Source organism: Schistocerca nitens, chromosome 2 (assembly GCF_023898315.1).
Source record: "Schistocerca nitens isolate TAMUIC-IGC-003100 chromosome 2, iqSchNite1.1, whole genome shotgun sequence".
In the NCBI taxonomy this organism is placed as follows: Eukaryota; Metazoa; Arthropoda; class Insecta; order Orthoptera; family Acrididae; genus Schistocerca; species Schistocerca nitens.
In genome coordinates this window covers 1048850990-1048867842 of record NC_064615.1, presented here as the reverse complement: position 1 = coordinate 1048867842, position 16853 = coordinate 1048850990, and the positions used below count along the sequence as shown (strand labels likewise).

Below are 16853 nucleotides of genomic sequence, written 5' to 3'. Positions count from 1 at the left end.
TATGCTATACCTCCTCAGGTTATGATACGTGAGCCACTTTATGAATATTGTATGTCCCCACTCCCCAACTCAAGTTTCCCAGTAGCTGATGATATCTTCTCATGTTATCAGTCAGGTTGTGGTGACAACACGATGCCATGTCTGTGCTGATAAACTTAGACAATTTCATCAATGAAATTTGCTGAGAAAGTCAGCATTCCCATATTGCCAGTAGTTATTTTAATTGACTTTCTGTACTCTGTATATGAAAATTGTATTTCGCATCCAAACTGAACACTAATTTGTTTCGCTATATAATGCTTCCCACAAGACCACCTCAGTGTGATACAGGCAGTCCATCTGGAATACACTCTATGTGAATAAGTAATCTATACTAATATATAAAGGGGAAATGTTATTAGCAAAAATCTTGAAAACTTCTTGACTGATTTACTTCAGATTTTTACATGATACTATAATAAATGTTCTGATGGGCATAGGTTCCACACAAGGTGTTTATAAATTAGTTATACAAAAGTAACCTTTAATTGTGAAAAAGATAAAGAAATGTTTGATACAGCAGTCATTCCAGTATATCTTCAAATTTTATTTACAAATGTTTAGTATAGCAACCTTTTGTAACATGACAGATGTCCCTTTTGTAATCATTTTCTTGCCAAATCCTAAGAAGCAAGTCTTGATGTATGGTGGCAATTGCTTGTGTTATCCGTTGTTGCAGCTCGTCCACATTTCTCGGAAGCAGAACAACAAACTCTATCTTCAATGTAACCCCATACACAGAATTTCATTGTGGTTAAATCAGGTGAACATAAGAGGCCAGGATTTGTTCCACCACATCCAATTCAAGTTGGCACGTTTCTACAGAGATATGCGACGTTGTCACGATGATAATGTGGACACGCGCCATATTTCTGGAAAATAATTCTGTGCCTACATCCTATTGTAACTGAGGGATTAGATAATGTTCAAGCAAGTCCAGTTATGATATTCCAGTTGCAGTTAACTTGGCAAAAAAGAAAGGAACGTAAATCTTGTTACAGCTTACGGCACAAAAAACATTTACCTTTGGCAATTCCCTTACATGCTACATAACAGGAACGTATGAATTAACAGTGTTAGGTAGGAATGAACCTTGAAGATAAGCCACATTCAATACTGTATCAAACATTTCTGTAAATTATTTACCTTCTTTACAATTAAAGGATACTTATGTATAATTAACTTACAAACACTGTGTATTTGTTTTTAAACAGCAGTGTACAGGTTTTCTCGTAAAACTGACTGTGAGGAAGAAAACGCGGTGCTGTGAAAATGGCCAGTTTCATTTCCTTTCTTGCAGTTGGTTTTAACTATGATAGCTTAAATTGAATGGGTAAGCCAGTTGGGATCATTGGTGTATGGGGTATGACAGGAACTTCTCCAGCTGCTGGATCTGTGAGGATGGCAGCTTCAGCAACATTATTTCACATAGTTTTCATGTGTGAACTGGTAGCATTACAAAAATTTTCGGAAAATTCAAATTCTAATCATAAGCCGATAAGCCACATATACAATTTGCTTAATATATAGGTTTTCTGTGAAAACCAGCTGCAAGGAAGGAAAAAAAACAGCACACTGTCGTATATACCATTTTTGATTAAAATAAAATACATGGAAGAATAATATACATGAGAGAAAATGTTTGTCTAGTAGTTTAAATGCTTTACTATCTTAATTAAAATCGACTGCAAGAAAGAAAATGAAATAACACATTTTCACAGCACAGCACTGCATTTTCATTCTCACTGTCAGTTTTAACAGAAAACTTGTACATTGTTGATTAAAAAAATATACAGCCTATGTATGTTAAAAAAATATACAGCCTATGTCTGTTTGAATGTTTATTAGAGGATCTTGTAAAATATATGAAATAAATTGGCCAAGAACTTTTGGAGATCTTAGTCATTCATATTCTATATTTTTTGCTATAATTTCGAATTCCGTGCCTTCAAAGCAGGCAAAGTCACCACGAGAAGTAAAATTTGTTTCCTGACGGGATTCCCAAGAGTACCCCAAACTAGCACATACATCCCATCCTCATACATATTTAGCGGTTGCGAACCATTGCAGGTTCGCTAGTGTTTTATTAGAAGACAAGCAGGATGCTACCTCATTAAAAACATGAGATATATTCAAATGGTTGGAATTGGGAGCCCCTGTTGACATTTATTTCTGTGTTTGCTAATTAGCTTTTGGTTTTTAAAAAACCTTGTGCAAAACAGAAATTTTTCCCACCGAAACAACCCCACCCCTTCTCTTTTCACCCAGATGTGCTATGGCAGGTATTTGCCATCTTCTGTGAGTCTGTGTTTATTTCTGTAAGATATTATACAAAGTTTATGGTTGTTTTTCTATTTTAAATCTGAAAACTGGGGCATGCATTTTTATTTTGGTTCCTCACCTGCAAATACTATTATCCACTCTTGAACAGCGTGCGAAAAAAGAAAAAACACCACTCATATCTTTCCATGCAAGCTCTGATTTCCCTCATTTTATTATGATGATCGTTTCTCCCTATGTAGGCCAGCATCAGCGAAGTATTTTCGCATTCGGAGGAGAAAGCTGGTGATTGAAATGTTTTGTTATCATGTCCGTTACACTGTGTCACCTATTTCTTGACAATACAAAATGTGCTGCTCTTCTTTGAATTTTTGAATGTGCTACATTAATCCATCTCGTAAGATCCCACACCACACAGCAATACTCCAAAAGTCGGACAGGCATAGTGTAGGCTGTCTCTTTAGTAGATCTGTTGCATCTTCTAAGTGTTGTGCCAATAGAAGGCAATCTTTGGTTCACCTTCCATATAACATTTCCTGTTTGTTCTTTCCAATTTAAGTTTTCGTAATTGTAATTCCTAGGTATTTAGTTGAACTTTATGGCCTTTAGATTTGATTGATTAATTGTGTAACCAAAGTTTAACGGAGTCCTTTTACCACTCATGTGGATGACCTCACATTTTTCATTATTTATGGTCAATTCTCAAGTTTTGCACCACACAGATATATTATCTAAATTGTTTTGCAGTTGGTTTAGATCTTCTGATGACTTGATGATAAACAACAGCATCATCTGCAAACATCCTAAGATGGCTGCTCAGATTGTCTTCTAAATCTTTTATAAAGATAAGGAAAGAATGTTTTCTATGCTGCTGTGATTTGTTGTTAGATTGTAATTATATACACTTTTTCACACCCTTTACATTCCCCACACACTTTGTAGAAAACATTTTCATATGTGGAATGAGATTCAGGAGTAAACTTGTGGTGCCATACTCACCAAGAGATGCAGCATCATTGGCGCCATTCTCGTGTTTCATGTTTTCTTTTTGTCCACTGTAGTGTACATTTTGAATGTTTGATGCAATTGTTGTGTCTTCATTCCAAGCTTGCTTCCTCATATTATTGCTTGCTATATGTGGCAGTCCTCCTCTGCTGTAATCTTTATTAGAGTATTGCTTTCTCTGAGGACCTTGAGATCAATTTCAGTATTATTTTGATGCCAGTTTTCCTCTATGAGATGATCTGAAAATATATAGTTTGTATTTTCTCCTTCCCAGAATACCTAGTTTTAAAGTTCCTGCCCTTGTTTGGCATGTGTAGACAGATTTTCATGAACTACGTGTTAACTGATAAAAGTTAAGCTTTTTGTAATTTGTCTGTAGAAGTGCTGTTGGTGTTGAGATTTTTCTATACAAAGTTGTTATGTGGTATTGATGTTTGTTGTCCCCCTGCCCTCTCCCCATGGATATGTTTGTTGCTGTATGTTTGTATCTGCAACAGTGTTCCTTGTAAGGTGAACACTTTTCAAGGAGCACTGCATGCCACCTACATATAGGAAAAAAAAAAAAAAACCACCCGTAGGATGGGGAACATATTGCTTACGTGTGTCCATCATGTGTTGATATTCATGGGTCTTTTGTTGTAGTTTGTTGTTTAGTTTGTTTATCATTTGTGTATCGTACATTCTCTCTGGATACCTGGTGCATTGTGCTTACAAGGGAACCTCCCCATCGCACCCCCCTCAGATTTAGTTATAAGTTGGCACAGGGATAGGCCATGAAAAACTGAACACAGATCAATCGAGAAAACAGGAAGAAGTTGTGTGGAACTATGAAAAAATAAGCAAAATATACAAACTGAGTAGTCCATGCGCAACGTGGGCAACATCAAGGAAAGTGCCAGCTTACGAGCGCCGTGGTCCCGTGGTTAGCGTGAGCAGCTGCAGAACGAGAGGTCCTCGATTCAAATCTTCTCTCGAGAGAAAAGTTTAATTTTTTATTTTCAGACAATTATCAAAGTTCAGGCTCTCACACATAATCAACTTCGCTCTCCAAAATTCCAGGGCATGTTCAGATTTGCTTGGACATATGCACAATTTTACGGTCTACACACGGAAACATTTGAAAACGTAAAAAACCTTTGTTTTGACAGAGCACAGGGAAAACTGTGCGACTGTGAAACTGTTGCATTCATTTGTTGCAGTTTATGTGACAAACTCTTGTGTTTTCATCACTTTTTTGGGAGTGGTTATCACATCCACAAGAAAACCTAAATCGGGCAAGGTAGAAGAATCTTTTTACCCATTCGCCTAGTGTGCAAGTTAGGTGGGTCGACAACATATTCCTGTCATGTGACGCACATGCCGTCACCAGTATCGTATAGAATATATCAGACGTGTTTTCCTGTGGAGGAATCGGTTGACCTATGAACTTGCGATCAAATGTTTTCGGTTCCCATTGGAGAGGCACGTCCTTTCGTCTACTAATCGCATGGTTTTGCGGTGCGGTCGCAAAACACAGACACTAAACTTATTACAGTGAACAGAGACGTCAATGAATAAACGGTCAGATCGCAACTTTGCGAAAATAAAGAAAGTAAAATTTTCGCTTGAGGGAGGACTCGAACCTAAGACCTCTTGTTCCGCAGTTGCTCACTCTAACCACAGGACCACGGCGCTCCTCAGCGTCCATTATCCCTAATGTTGCATATCTTGCACATGGACTACTCAGTTTGTATATTTTGCTTATTTTTTCATAGTTCCACACAACTTCTTCCTGTTTTCTCGATTGATCTGTGTTCAGTTTTTCAAGGCCTATCCACTGTGTCAATTTATAACTAAATCTGAGGGGGATGCGATGGGGAGGTTTCCTTGTTAGAAGCTGTGTGTAGTTCAGTTTATCCACAGTGGTCCTGTGAAGACTGTAACATGTATCTGGAACTTGAATGTTTGTGTGTCATTAGGTGATTGGATTGATAGTGTGTGGTTGTACTCATAGTTGTGAGTTTCCCGTGTGTTTCAGAGTTATGTTTTTTGTTGATTCTGTGTATGGTGATATGTAGGAAATTTAGTTTCATGTGTGCTACTATCTGTGTGGTGAATTTAAGAGCTAGCTTTGTTTTTGTCACTGTGCAGCTGATTTATCCGAGTGTCTGTTTCATCTAACAAACAACTGAGGTTATCTACATAGTAGTGGGACTATATAAAGTTGTATTGTTCGGGATGTTTAAATTTGCTGAATATTTTGTTTCAATTGCGATTCAGAAATATATTGACAAGCGAGCCACTGACGGGTGAACCCATTGAGGGGCCTTATTTTTTCTGGCAATTCATTGCTTTTTTGAAGGTTCCTGTTGTGGAAGTGTACAGTTTGTGTAGTAATGTATGAGTGTGGCTTACTAGTGATAAGATGTTGCATGTTTGAAGTTGGCTACTGTTCTAATTGGAACATTTTGTTTATGTATTTTGCTGTTTTGCTATTCACCACATAGAGTAGGCACTGATTCCCAGACAGGTACAATGAGAATGAATGCTGGAATTTTTTCAGCTTTCAGGAAGCCCTTCTCCTGAAAAAAAAATAACACCACATTCATGCCTCAGCACATAGAGACTGGCCATGTATGTGCGAGTTCTGCTTGTGTGAATGTGATGTGTTTCCTACTTCTGAAGAAAGACTTTGCCTGAAAGCAGAAATATTTCTAGCATTCTTTTTCATTGTGCCTGTCTGTGACTCAACACCTTCTCTGTGTCCTGAGTAACTGTCTGCCCTTTCCGTATTGTTGTTATTCCACCCTGGACTTTATTTATTTTTGTTCAACAGTTTAGGTTGGATACTTTGGAGCTGCAAAATTCTGACACGAATTCTTTGGTGACTAATGGAAAAATTGGTAGAAGCTGACCTTGGGGAAGATCAGTTTGGATTCCGTAGAAATGTTGGAACACGTTAGGCAAAAAGCCTTGCTTTTATTAAGTGATTTAAGCTGCTTTGCTACACCAAGGATATCTACTTCTGTGTTTCTCATCTTGGAAGTTGTTTTTGATTGGAATTCAGAAATATTTACTTCATCTTCTTTGGTGAAGGAGTTTTGGAAAATCGTGTTTAATAACTCTGCTTTAGTGGTGCTGTCATCAGTGACTTCACCATTGTTATCGCGAAGTGAAGGTATTGATTGCCTCCTGCCACTGGTGTGCTGCAAGTATGACCAGAATCTCTTTGGGTTTTCTGCCAGATTTCGATCAGAGTTTCGTTGTGGAAATTATTGAAAGCATCTCGCATTGAAGTACGCACTATATTTCGAACTTCTGCAAAACTTTTCCAGTCTTGGGGATTTTGAATTCTTTTAAATTTTCCATGCTTTTTTCGCTGCTTCTGCAACAGCGATATGACCCGTTTTGTGTACCATGGGGGATCAGTACCATCACTTATTAATTTATGTGGTGTTTATCTCTCAAGTGCTGTCGATACTATCTCTTTGAAATCATTCCACAACTTTTCTACACTTACATGATCAGATCAGAAGGAGTGCAGACTGTATCTTAAAAAGGCGTTAAGAACATTTTTATCAGCTTTTTTAACAGATGTACTTTGCATTTCTTTTTGATGGTTGTTGGAGTTACGGTATTCAGCCTAGCAGCTACTGCCTTGTGGTTGCTAATCCCTGTATTCATCACGATACTCACTATTTGTCGAGGATTATTTGATGCTACGAGGTCAAGTATGCTTTCGCAACCATTTACGCTTCGAGTGGGATCATGAACTAATTGTTCAAAATAATTTTCTGAGAAAGCATTCAGTACAATTTCAATTTTATGCTTGCCGCCGGCTGTAAACGTATAATTTTTCCAGCATATCGAGGGTAGATTAAAGTCGCCACCGACTATGAGTGGGGTACCTATTTGAAATGAAACTCAAGTTTTTATTGAACTGTTCAGCAACTATATCTTCTGAGTCAGAGGGTCAGTAAAATGAACCAATTAATAGTTTAGTCCTATTGTCAAGTATAACCTTTACCCATACTATTTCGCAGGAACTATCTACTTAAATTTCACTACAAGGCAAACTACTTCTGACAGCAATAAATACTCCACGTCCAATTGTATTTAATCGGTCCTTTCTGAACACTGTTAGAGTGTTAGAAAAAAATTCTGATGCACTTATTTCCCCAGCTTTCTGTACCTATAACTATTTGAGCTTCAGTGCTTTCTATTAGGCCTTGGAGTTCTGGTTCTTTCCCAACACAGCTAAGACATTTACAACTACAATACCGATCGTTTCTACAACTAACTTAGTGTGATTTACCTGCCCCCTTCTAGATGGACGCCCTTTCTGCGGTTCCCTGATGCCCTCTTGACAGGAGGGCGCCAGAGAAGAACTGCTGTTGTTCTCTATATTCATAAATGATTTGGCGGACAGGGCAGGCAGCAATCTGTGATTGTTTGCTGATGATGCTGTGGTGTACAGTAAGGGGTCGAAGTTGAGAGGCTGTAGGAAGACACAAGATGACTTGAACAAAACTTTTAGTTTGTGTGATGAATGTCAGCTAGCTCTAAATGTGGGAAAACATGAGTTAATGTGGATGAGTAGGAAAAACAAACCTGTGATGTTCGGATAAAGCATTAGTAGTGTACTGCTTGACACAGTCATGTCCTTTAAATATCTGGGCATAACGTTGCAAAGCGTATTTTAGGAAAGAGTTGTTCACCTGTAAAGGAAATCGCATGTAGGACACTTGTGTGACCTGTTCTTCTGAACTACTGATTGCGTGTTTGGTATCCATACCAGGTCGGATTGAAGGAGGACATTGAAGCAATTCAGAGGCTGGTTGCTACATTTGTTACCAGTAGGTTTAAATGTTGCGGAGACGCTTTGAGAACTCAAATGGGAGTCCCTGAAGAGAAGGCGACATTCTTTTCGAAGAATGCTACTGAGAAAATTTAGAGAACCGTCGTTTGAAGCTGACTGCCGAATGGTTCTACTGCTGCCAACATACATTGCACGTAAGGACCACAAAGATCAGATTCGAGAAACTAGGGCTCATACAGAGACATATAGAGTCCTTTTTCCCTTGCGAGTGGAACAGGAAAGAAAATGGCTAGTAGTGGTACAGGGCATCTTCTGCCACCCACCGTATGATGGCTTTCAGATTATCTGTGTAGCTGTAAATGTAGATAAAACTGTGGGTAACAGAAGAAATACTTCAGTTGATTGGTGAAAGAAGGAACTACAGAAATGTTTATGGAAATTTAGAAATGTAGAAATACAATTCACTTAGGAATAAAATCAGTAGGAAGTACAGGGAAGCTAAGGTGAAATGGCTACATGAAAAATGGGAAGAAATCAAAAAAGAAATTTTTATCAGAAAGACAGAACCAGCATATATGAAAGTCAAAACATCATTCGGGGAAATTGACAGTAACATTTAGAGTTCAGTGGGAATACCACTGTTAAATGCAGAGGGGAGAGCAGATAGGTGGAAAGAATACACTGAAGGCCTCTATGAGGGGGGAGGATTTGTCTGATGATGTGAGAGAAGAAGAAACAGGAGTTGATGGGGAAGAGATGGAGGATCAAGTACTAGTCAGAATTTAAAACAGCTTTGGATGACTTAAGATCAAATGAGGCAGAAGGGATAGACAACATTCTATCAGAATTTTTAAAATCGTTAACAGGAATGGCAACAAAACCACTATTAATGTTGGTTTGTAGAATGTGTGTGACTGTCAATATACCATCAGACTTTCAGGGAAACATCACCTGTACAATTCCGAAGACAGCAAGAACTGACAATTGCGAGAATTAATGCACATTCAGCTTAGAAAAGAAAATTCAGGAACTGTTAGATGATGATCAGTTTGGCTTTAGGAAAGGTAAAGGCACCAGAGAGGCAGTTCTGACATTGTGGTTGATAGTGGAAGCAAGACTGATGAAAAATCGACATGTTCATAGGATTAGTCTCTCCGGAAAAATCATTCGGCAATGTAAAATGGTGCAAGATGTTCAAAACTGAGAAAAATAGGGATATGCTGTTAGGGAAAATGGGTAATGTACAGTAAATATACAGCATGTACAAGAACCATGAGGTATCAATTAAGTCTGGAAGACCAAGAATGAAGTGCTCAGATTAAAAAGGGTATAAGTCTGAGATGTAGTCTTTTGCCCCTACTCTTCAATCTGTACATCAAAGAAGCAATGGCAGAAATTAAAGAAAGGTTCAAGAGTGGGATTAAAAATCAAGATAAAAGGATATCAGTAATAAGATTCACTGATGATATTGCTGACCTCAGTGAAAGTGAGGAAGAAAAAGATCTGTTGAATAGAATGGTCTAATGAGTACAAAATATGGAATAAGAGTTAATTTAAGAAAGAAAAAAGTAATGAGAAGTAGCAGAAATGAGAACAGCAAAAAATTTGACCTCTGAGTTTGGATCACAAAGTTGAAATTCTGCTACCTAGGAAGTAAAATAACCCATGATAGACAGAGTGAGGAGGACATAAAAAGCAGACAAGCCCTGGCAAAAATAGTATTCCTGACCAAGAGTAGCCTGCTAATATCAAACAAAGGTCTTAATGTGAGGAAGAAATTTCCGAGAATGTGTGTTTGGAACACATCACAACATTGGCTGGTAGTGAAACATGGACTGTGAGAAAACCAGAACAGGAAAGACTCGAAGCATTAGAGATGTGGTGCTACAGAAGAATGTTGAAAATTAGGTGGACTGATAAGTTAAGAACTGATTGAGACTCTCCACAGAAATGGTGAGGAAAGTAGTGGATGGAAAACACTGACAAGAAGGGACAGGTTTATAGGACTCCTGTTAAGACATCAGGGAATAACTTCCATGCTACTAGAGGGGGCTGTAAGGGAAGACATAGATTGGAATACATCCAGCAGATAATTGAGGATGTAGGTTGCAGTTGCTACTCTGAGATGAAAAGGTTGGCACAGGAGAGGAACTCGTTGCGGATCATATCAGACCAGTCACAAGACTGATGATTTAAAAAGGCAAGAAGAAGCCTTCTCTTGTGTACAGTCCAATAATACACCTCTAGTTTTCTGAGATAGAACATTTGGTCTGGGTGTTCAGCACAGTGTTTAGATTGAAGTCCACAGCCACAACACTTGAATTGTGATATGCTAGCATTTGTACGAGAGTGTAACATTCAGACTTTAATCCATATATCTTGTCAATTATTTCTGTCTACGACTCAAGATTTGCTGCCTTGTGTGATCAAAATCACCCTCTGTCAGCTTGTTATGTGGCCAGTGGTTGCCACATTTTTCCTGTTGCGCAATATCAACAGTGTTTTTAATGAATATTAGTTCATCCACTAAGCATCTTTTGGATATTATTTGCAATAAATTGGCATGGTGTGAGCTTTGCGTGACCTTACACCACCTTGTACCTTGATTCGGTGGTCCACATCAACTATCTTAAATTTCATATGTAACTTTATTCTGTTAAAGAGCTGATAGCAAAGATTGCTCTGCTTTTGTGTGTCCAATTAAGTTTTCCTCTCAACCTCTTTTTGTTTCGTCAAATTTTTCATCCATTTCTTTTCATCTCATTCTCTCCCATTTCACAGCAGCTGTAAAACAGGAAATATGTATGAGATAATGTCTAAATAATTAGCAATTGTTGGCTTTACATTTAGAGATAGTAATGAAAATTCGAGTGATTTAACTCTGCTGGGTAAATAAAGATTACTGTACGTTGTTTTATTACATTTTTACTGTATTTTTGGTATTGTAACCACAATGAAAAACACATTTATCATTAGAGCTGGTTATCTAACTAAAGGTTGAAGGCTGACATTAGTTTCGTACATTCTGAAGATCTGGTACTGTGACAGTGAGCTCCAGCAGAATTAGAATCTGTAAACAACAATGTTTTTTAAAAAATAAAATTGAGAGTGCCACCTATTTATGCTTCTCCCTGTTGAGTTACAAAAACAAAACACTTTCGCTAAATGGTTGTCCATTTCTTTTACAAGCTGTGAGTGACTGCCCTGATAAAAGGAGACATTTTTGTAAGAATCGATCAAAAGCTTTTGCTCCCAGCATCCTCCACAAAAGGGCCATGTTACAGTTTGTGATTAGTACACTTAGAAGTTACAGCTAGATCACTATTGTTTTTCCATCTAATATTCTGCTCCTTGTTGCAGGTTTCCTGTCTCAACTAGTTTTAGGAAAACCAGTTGAGACATGCATCCGCTGTGGCGTTTATGCTGCAACTGAGATTATTCAGCGTTATGGCTGTACTTATGAAGGGGTAGCAAATTTTGTGGAATGAGTCAAGTATATTTTCAAGCTGAATATTTTGTTACAGCACACTGCAGACATTGTGTTTTATAGTATCACCTCAGATCTGCTCCCTCTTTCTACACCCTTCATTTAAATATTAATTTAACATATACGAATTTATTGAACAAAAGGGAAGTATGTACAGGAAATGTATTTTATATGATGTGTTCCTTAATATTTAAGGAGACAGATTAAGAAAACTGTTTTTAAATAATTGGGCAATATGTCATGGGTCAGGAAATTTTCTTAGGATAAAAGTATCCTGTGTACGTTAATTTAAGTATCTAGTCCATGTAGGCAGCACCTTTTTTTATGATAATTGCTGGTCACAGGAGTGTTCCTTAATTGTATTACATTACTAAAAAACAAGAAGAGCTTTTAGTACATCATCCATTGATAAGTGAGAAATTAACTGTGTGTGCCATTGAATAAACAACCAAGTAAAATCCTGGGTCATGTTACAGTCTAAATTTATGAAGGGAACCAAATGAAAACATTTTTCCCCATTATTGCATAATTTAACAAAATTGATCCAGTAGCCCATAATTTTTCTACATAATTTCCAATGTGTTCGGTACACATCATTTTCCTAAAAGTTTCGAAGTGCATAGATAGTTTGTAAACAATTCTTCTGACAGAGCATAACATAGCATGCCAAACTTCATGTGATCTGTATGTATTTCCTCATGACGCTTCTCAGAGCTGTCCAGTGTTTTGAAAAGCCTCTGAACATAAGGTCTGGTAAGTTAAATGTACATTTCAGACATTTAAAATATGCATATTTGCTGGATATAATATTTGTGTGTATACAGACTGAGGAAGGCAGTACTGCATTTGAGACAGTTGACTTATATTTGTTAAGAGCACAGTTGAAATTGCGTATTGCTGTTCTCAGTCAGTTTTTCCATATTTTCTTCTTAAATAGCTCCTTGCAAATGCCTGGAAGGGTCATGCAAAAACAGCTTATACAGACTGAGGAAGGCAGTACTGCATTTGAGACAGTATACAGACTGAGGAAGGCAGTACTGCATTTGAGACAGTTGACTTATATTTGTTAAGAGCACAGTTGAAATTGCGTATTGCTGTTCTCAGTCAGTTTTTCCATATTTTCTTCTTAAATAGCTCCTTGCAAATGCCTGGAAGGGTCATGCAAAAACAGCTGTAGCCAAATTCTTATCTGTCTCCTCCCAAAAGTTGTCTGCCACTCTTGGGTCCTACCTGTTTCTGTCATTAGTCAGCACACGTGTGTTCTTTGCTTTATATCTATCGTTCCCTGCTCTGAAAGTGAGTATCGATGTCCGTTCTGACCTTATTCTTGCATCAGTTATGCGTATGAGTGTGGCAGCCATTTTGATTCAACTATTCTGTTGGTGCTGTGTTCTAGTTATAGATGACAGGCAGTGAATCACTTACAAAACAGATGAAACACTGTTTCCAGCTTAAAAGCAAAAAGCAAAACTGTGCTTCTGTCTTGAAACTCCCTTGTAAAAAATTGTCATTTGATTCTTTCTGATACATAACTTGCAAGCTATGTCCTGGCTGCTGTGTCCCAAAATTGTTGAGGACAGTCAGATATTTCTTAAGGCAGAGCAGAATACATTTTGGTAATTGACTTTATTTCTTGAGAATAACCAGTAACAATACTTAAATTTTTCTAATTAATACCTAAAGATATCGTTGCCATCTGCCCTTCCAAGGACCGTATATCATGATGTTTTAAAATTTATCTCAGTACTTCATGGTTGATATCAGGTTTACAGATAAATACCTACATTTGATGAAGTTGTATTTATAAAAGTAATTATCTGCAGTGCTGTGGAATATATCTGAGAAGAAATGATGAAAATTAGATGAATTGTGGAGAAATGTCAAATATTATAAATGCATTGAGTCTAGCCTTCTTTGTATGTGCTACTACAGTGAAAGCTAGTGAGGTACTTTTTATTGTTACTATTACTTTATAAACAAATCTAGAGAAACTGAAAACAATCATGAAGTATTTAAAAGCTTTAGAAAGTGCACACACACTGTGTAAAGTGGCGGAAGAACAAAGGTACACTGAAATGCATCACAAAGGTTGTCCTATACTATTGTGAAGTCTACTGTTTACTTGTTTATCAATATGTTGTTTTGTGATAAGATATTTTGTACAAAATAAGTACTTAATTCCTAGTTTTAGTTTACCTTACAAATCATACCTGTGTGACTGTTTCCTATTTTATTTATGTTTGGGGCTTGCTTTTGCCATGATCCTCTTATACAAAAATAATTTATATTAATAATTGATATTTGTCAGTTCCCTATGAATTGAAGTGCTTCTCGTGATATCCAAACTCAATTGTAGTATTATTTCAGTTGTGTATTTTAAACTTGAATTTTCATTATTAAGATTGGTTTGGTCTTAAAGTCTCCCATCAAACAAAATATATCCTGGGTAATAGGAAGAGCAGTTCCATGCAATTTAGCAAAGATATTTATTAGGCAATATTTATAGTTACATTATTCAAACACAAACCTTTCATATTCAGGAATGTCTCTTTATTTACCAGTTTCACATTTTAAAGAACTGAAGGGAAACTTTAAAACATAATTTCTGCTGTTCTCCCATACATCAAGATTGAGGGTATTATTCCACAGCTTGTCTTCTAGTGATAAGTGTTGCACCCTCTATATCAAGGGGATCTCGTGTTCAGTTCCCAGCCATGTTGGAGATTTTCTTTGGTCAAGAACTGGGTGTTTGTGTTGTCCTCACCATTACATCTCATCTTCAAAATGGAAGTCACCGAAGTGGCATCAACTAGAAACATTTGTCCTGTGTGGCCGAACATCTCTAGACAGGGTCTCCCAACTAATAATGCCATATGATCACATCATTTTGTTCCTTACGTTTGGCAATCATTCACTACAAAATTTACAAAAGCAAAACAGTTTCCTTGCACCCTTCATTTTTACTACACAGCAGTATACAGTGTCTTCCCCCAGACTCCCCCCTCCCATAAAAAATGTACTCTTGGTAACAGGCAGAGCAGTTCCATGCAATTTAGCAAAGCTGTTAAAACAAATGACCCTACTGTAATGCCATTCCTGAAAAATAATTTACATTTCAGTTACTGTTTTCGTTTTCACATGTGTCTACAACAATGTTGAAAAAGAAACTTTGATGTTAAACAGGTGGATGATGGAACAGATTCAGCAAGACCCGTTATATATTTTGTTGCCGTTGGGATCATAATGAGTTTAATAAAGCCAATCATTCAGTGATTTAATTGAGATTGCAATTAAATTAATGAATTCACGTAGTACAGGAGAGTGTTCATGGGATTACATTTTAATAACTAAAAAATCTATTCTGTCTAATAAGTATTTAACAAACTTGATGCTGAGACATTTGTGAAAGGCTGTAATAATTCTCAGTCATTATATAGGGGCTCATTTCGAGAATACTGAGGCCTCAGGCTTGTACTTCAATTTGCGAGTCATAGTAACTGTCCTTGAAACAGTTGTCTATAAATTTTCTGTGATATTACACAAAAATAAACAACATTTTAGGAATAATACAATGTTTTGTGACAGTGGATTATTGAATGTCATATAGTTACAGGCAATGTGTTAAATGTGGTGAATTGTGATTGCAGGACATTTAATCTCATAACTTTTAGCTTCCTTGTTAAACTGCATTAATTTACTGATAACAGTAGGATTAGTAACCTCTTTATTTAGGTTTCGGTACAGTATGAAGTCTGAGAATACATTTTAGACCAATTACTACTTTAAATCAAAAGTTGTACAATTTAGTAATTAACTATAGTTTTCACTGTTCTTCAGTGGAGTAATAGTACCAGATGTGATTAATTTATATGGAGTATTTCAGGTATTAATGAAAATTTATGAACATGTAATTTAGTTACAAAGTAGTGGCAGTGCTGCATAATATTGTTGACACTTGTGGAGCCATGCGACACTTCTTTATTCTTACTTCATAACTGGTTTTGCTGTAGCTTTTCCAAAGTTGGTCACTTCTCCACAGTTTGTGACATCGCCCCAAGAATGGTTATTGGTAATAACTTGTACACTGGACAGACAAGGCCAGAGAGCTTTTGAGGTGAAAATATCACCTCCAAGGAAATAAAATGGGCAAAGATCCTCTCTTTTTTTATTCAGATTCATAACTGACTTCATTTTTCACTATACAGTGTTTTAATAATGTTGTTGCACATTCTGAAAGAGTCAGTTGAATCTTAAAACCTAGTATCCACAGTCAAGTCTTTATAATCATCATAATATGCCATTTCATTTTTTTTCTCCTTTGTTATCAACACTGCAGCCTATTGAACAATATGATGCTTAAACATTCCAAAATTGTGCTTTTAGTTGACCAAATATCATATTTGGACTTGGTGCTCAAAATAATTGCACAAATGTTGCAGTGATGATTTACTGAGGAAAATTTCTCATGGGTAAGATGAAATGTGAAATGAATCTCATTTTAGTATTAAATGCCTACATGTATTGTACTGCCTACTAGAGCAGAACAATAAAATTCTAGTTTGTATTTACATTTCCTTGTTTCCACCCAAATTTTCCAAGTATCACACATAGAGTATTTGAAAAGTATATTGTACCCTTTACAAGCTTTTTGGAAGAGATTATTTTTATTCCAAGATTTCCTGTAATTGTAGCATGCTGTGAAGATCATTGTTTACACAGATTATTTAAGGTATGAATTGTGTTCTGATGGATATCTGTGCCTTTAATTGTATAAAATTGTGATTTTTATACATTCTGTAAAATGCTAATGTTTCTATTGTCACACAGCACTGCCTTCATGTGAAATATGTCTGTAACTGTGAAAAACTGTTTTCATTTTTGAAAACATTTGTTGACTTTCATATTTTTTGTGTATAACTACTTGCTGACAAATCGGGATTCATAAATAAAATATGCTATGGTTGGCATAACACTTTAGTGTACTCCTCTCTTTATTTTGTTTTCACTTTGCAAATTGCTGAGCTCCATAGGTACCTTTAAAATTATAGTACACAGATGCAGTGGGAAGAAAACAGTCAATCAGAACACAACCACTGTCCAAATTGACCACAGATATTATTGATCATTTCAATTCTGCTGTTATGTACATACAACATTTGCAAATGCACTATATTTTATTTGTAACATCTTTGTTAAGTGGAATTAGGAAATGGAAAACATCTAGTAATTTAAGAATGACTGCAG

At 36.6% G+C, this 16853-nt stretch overlaps 1 protein-coding gene across 3 annotated transcripts in view; it reads left to right on the top strand.

The window, feature by feature from the left end:
• The window catches only part of LOC126237394 (uncharacterized), a 97925-nt gene extending 81334 nt beyond the window's left edge, over positions 1-16591 (top strand). For all 3 annotated transcript variants that reach the window (XM_049947485.1, XM_049947483.1, XM_049947484.1), the window contains one exon: positions 11483-16591. In XM_049947485.1, coding sequence (XP_049803442.1) covers positions 11483-11610 — 128 coding nt within the window. In that variant the 3' untranslated portion in view covers positions 11611-16591. The remainder of the gene's footprint in view (positions 1-11482) is intronic.
• The last annotated feature ends 262 nt before the right edge of the window (positions 16592-16853 follow it).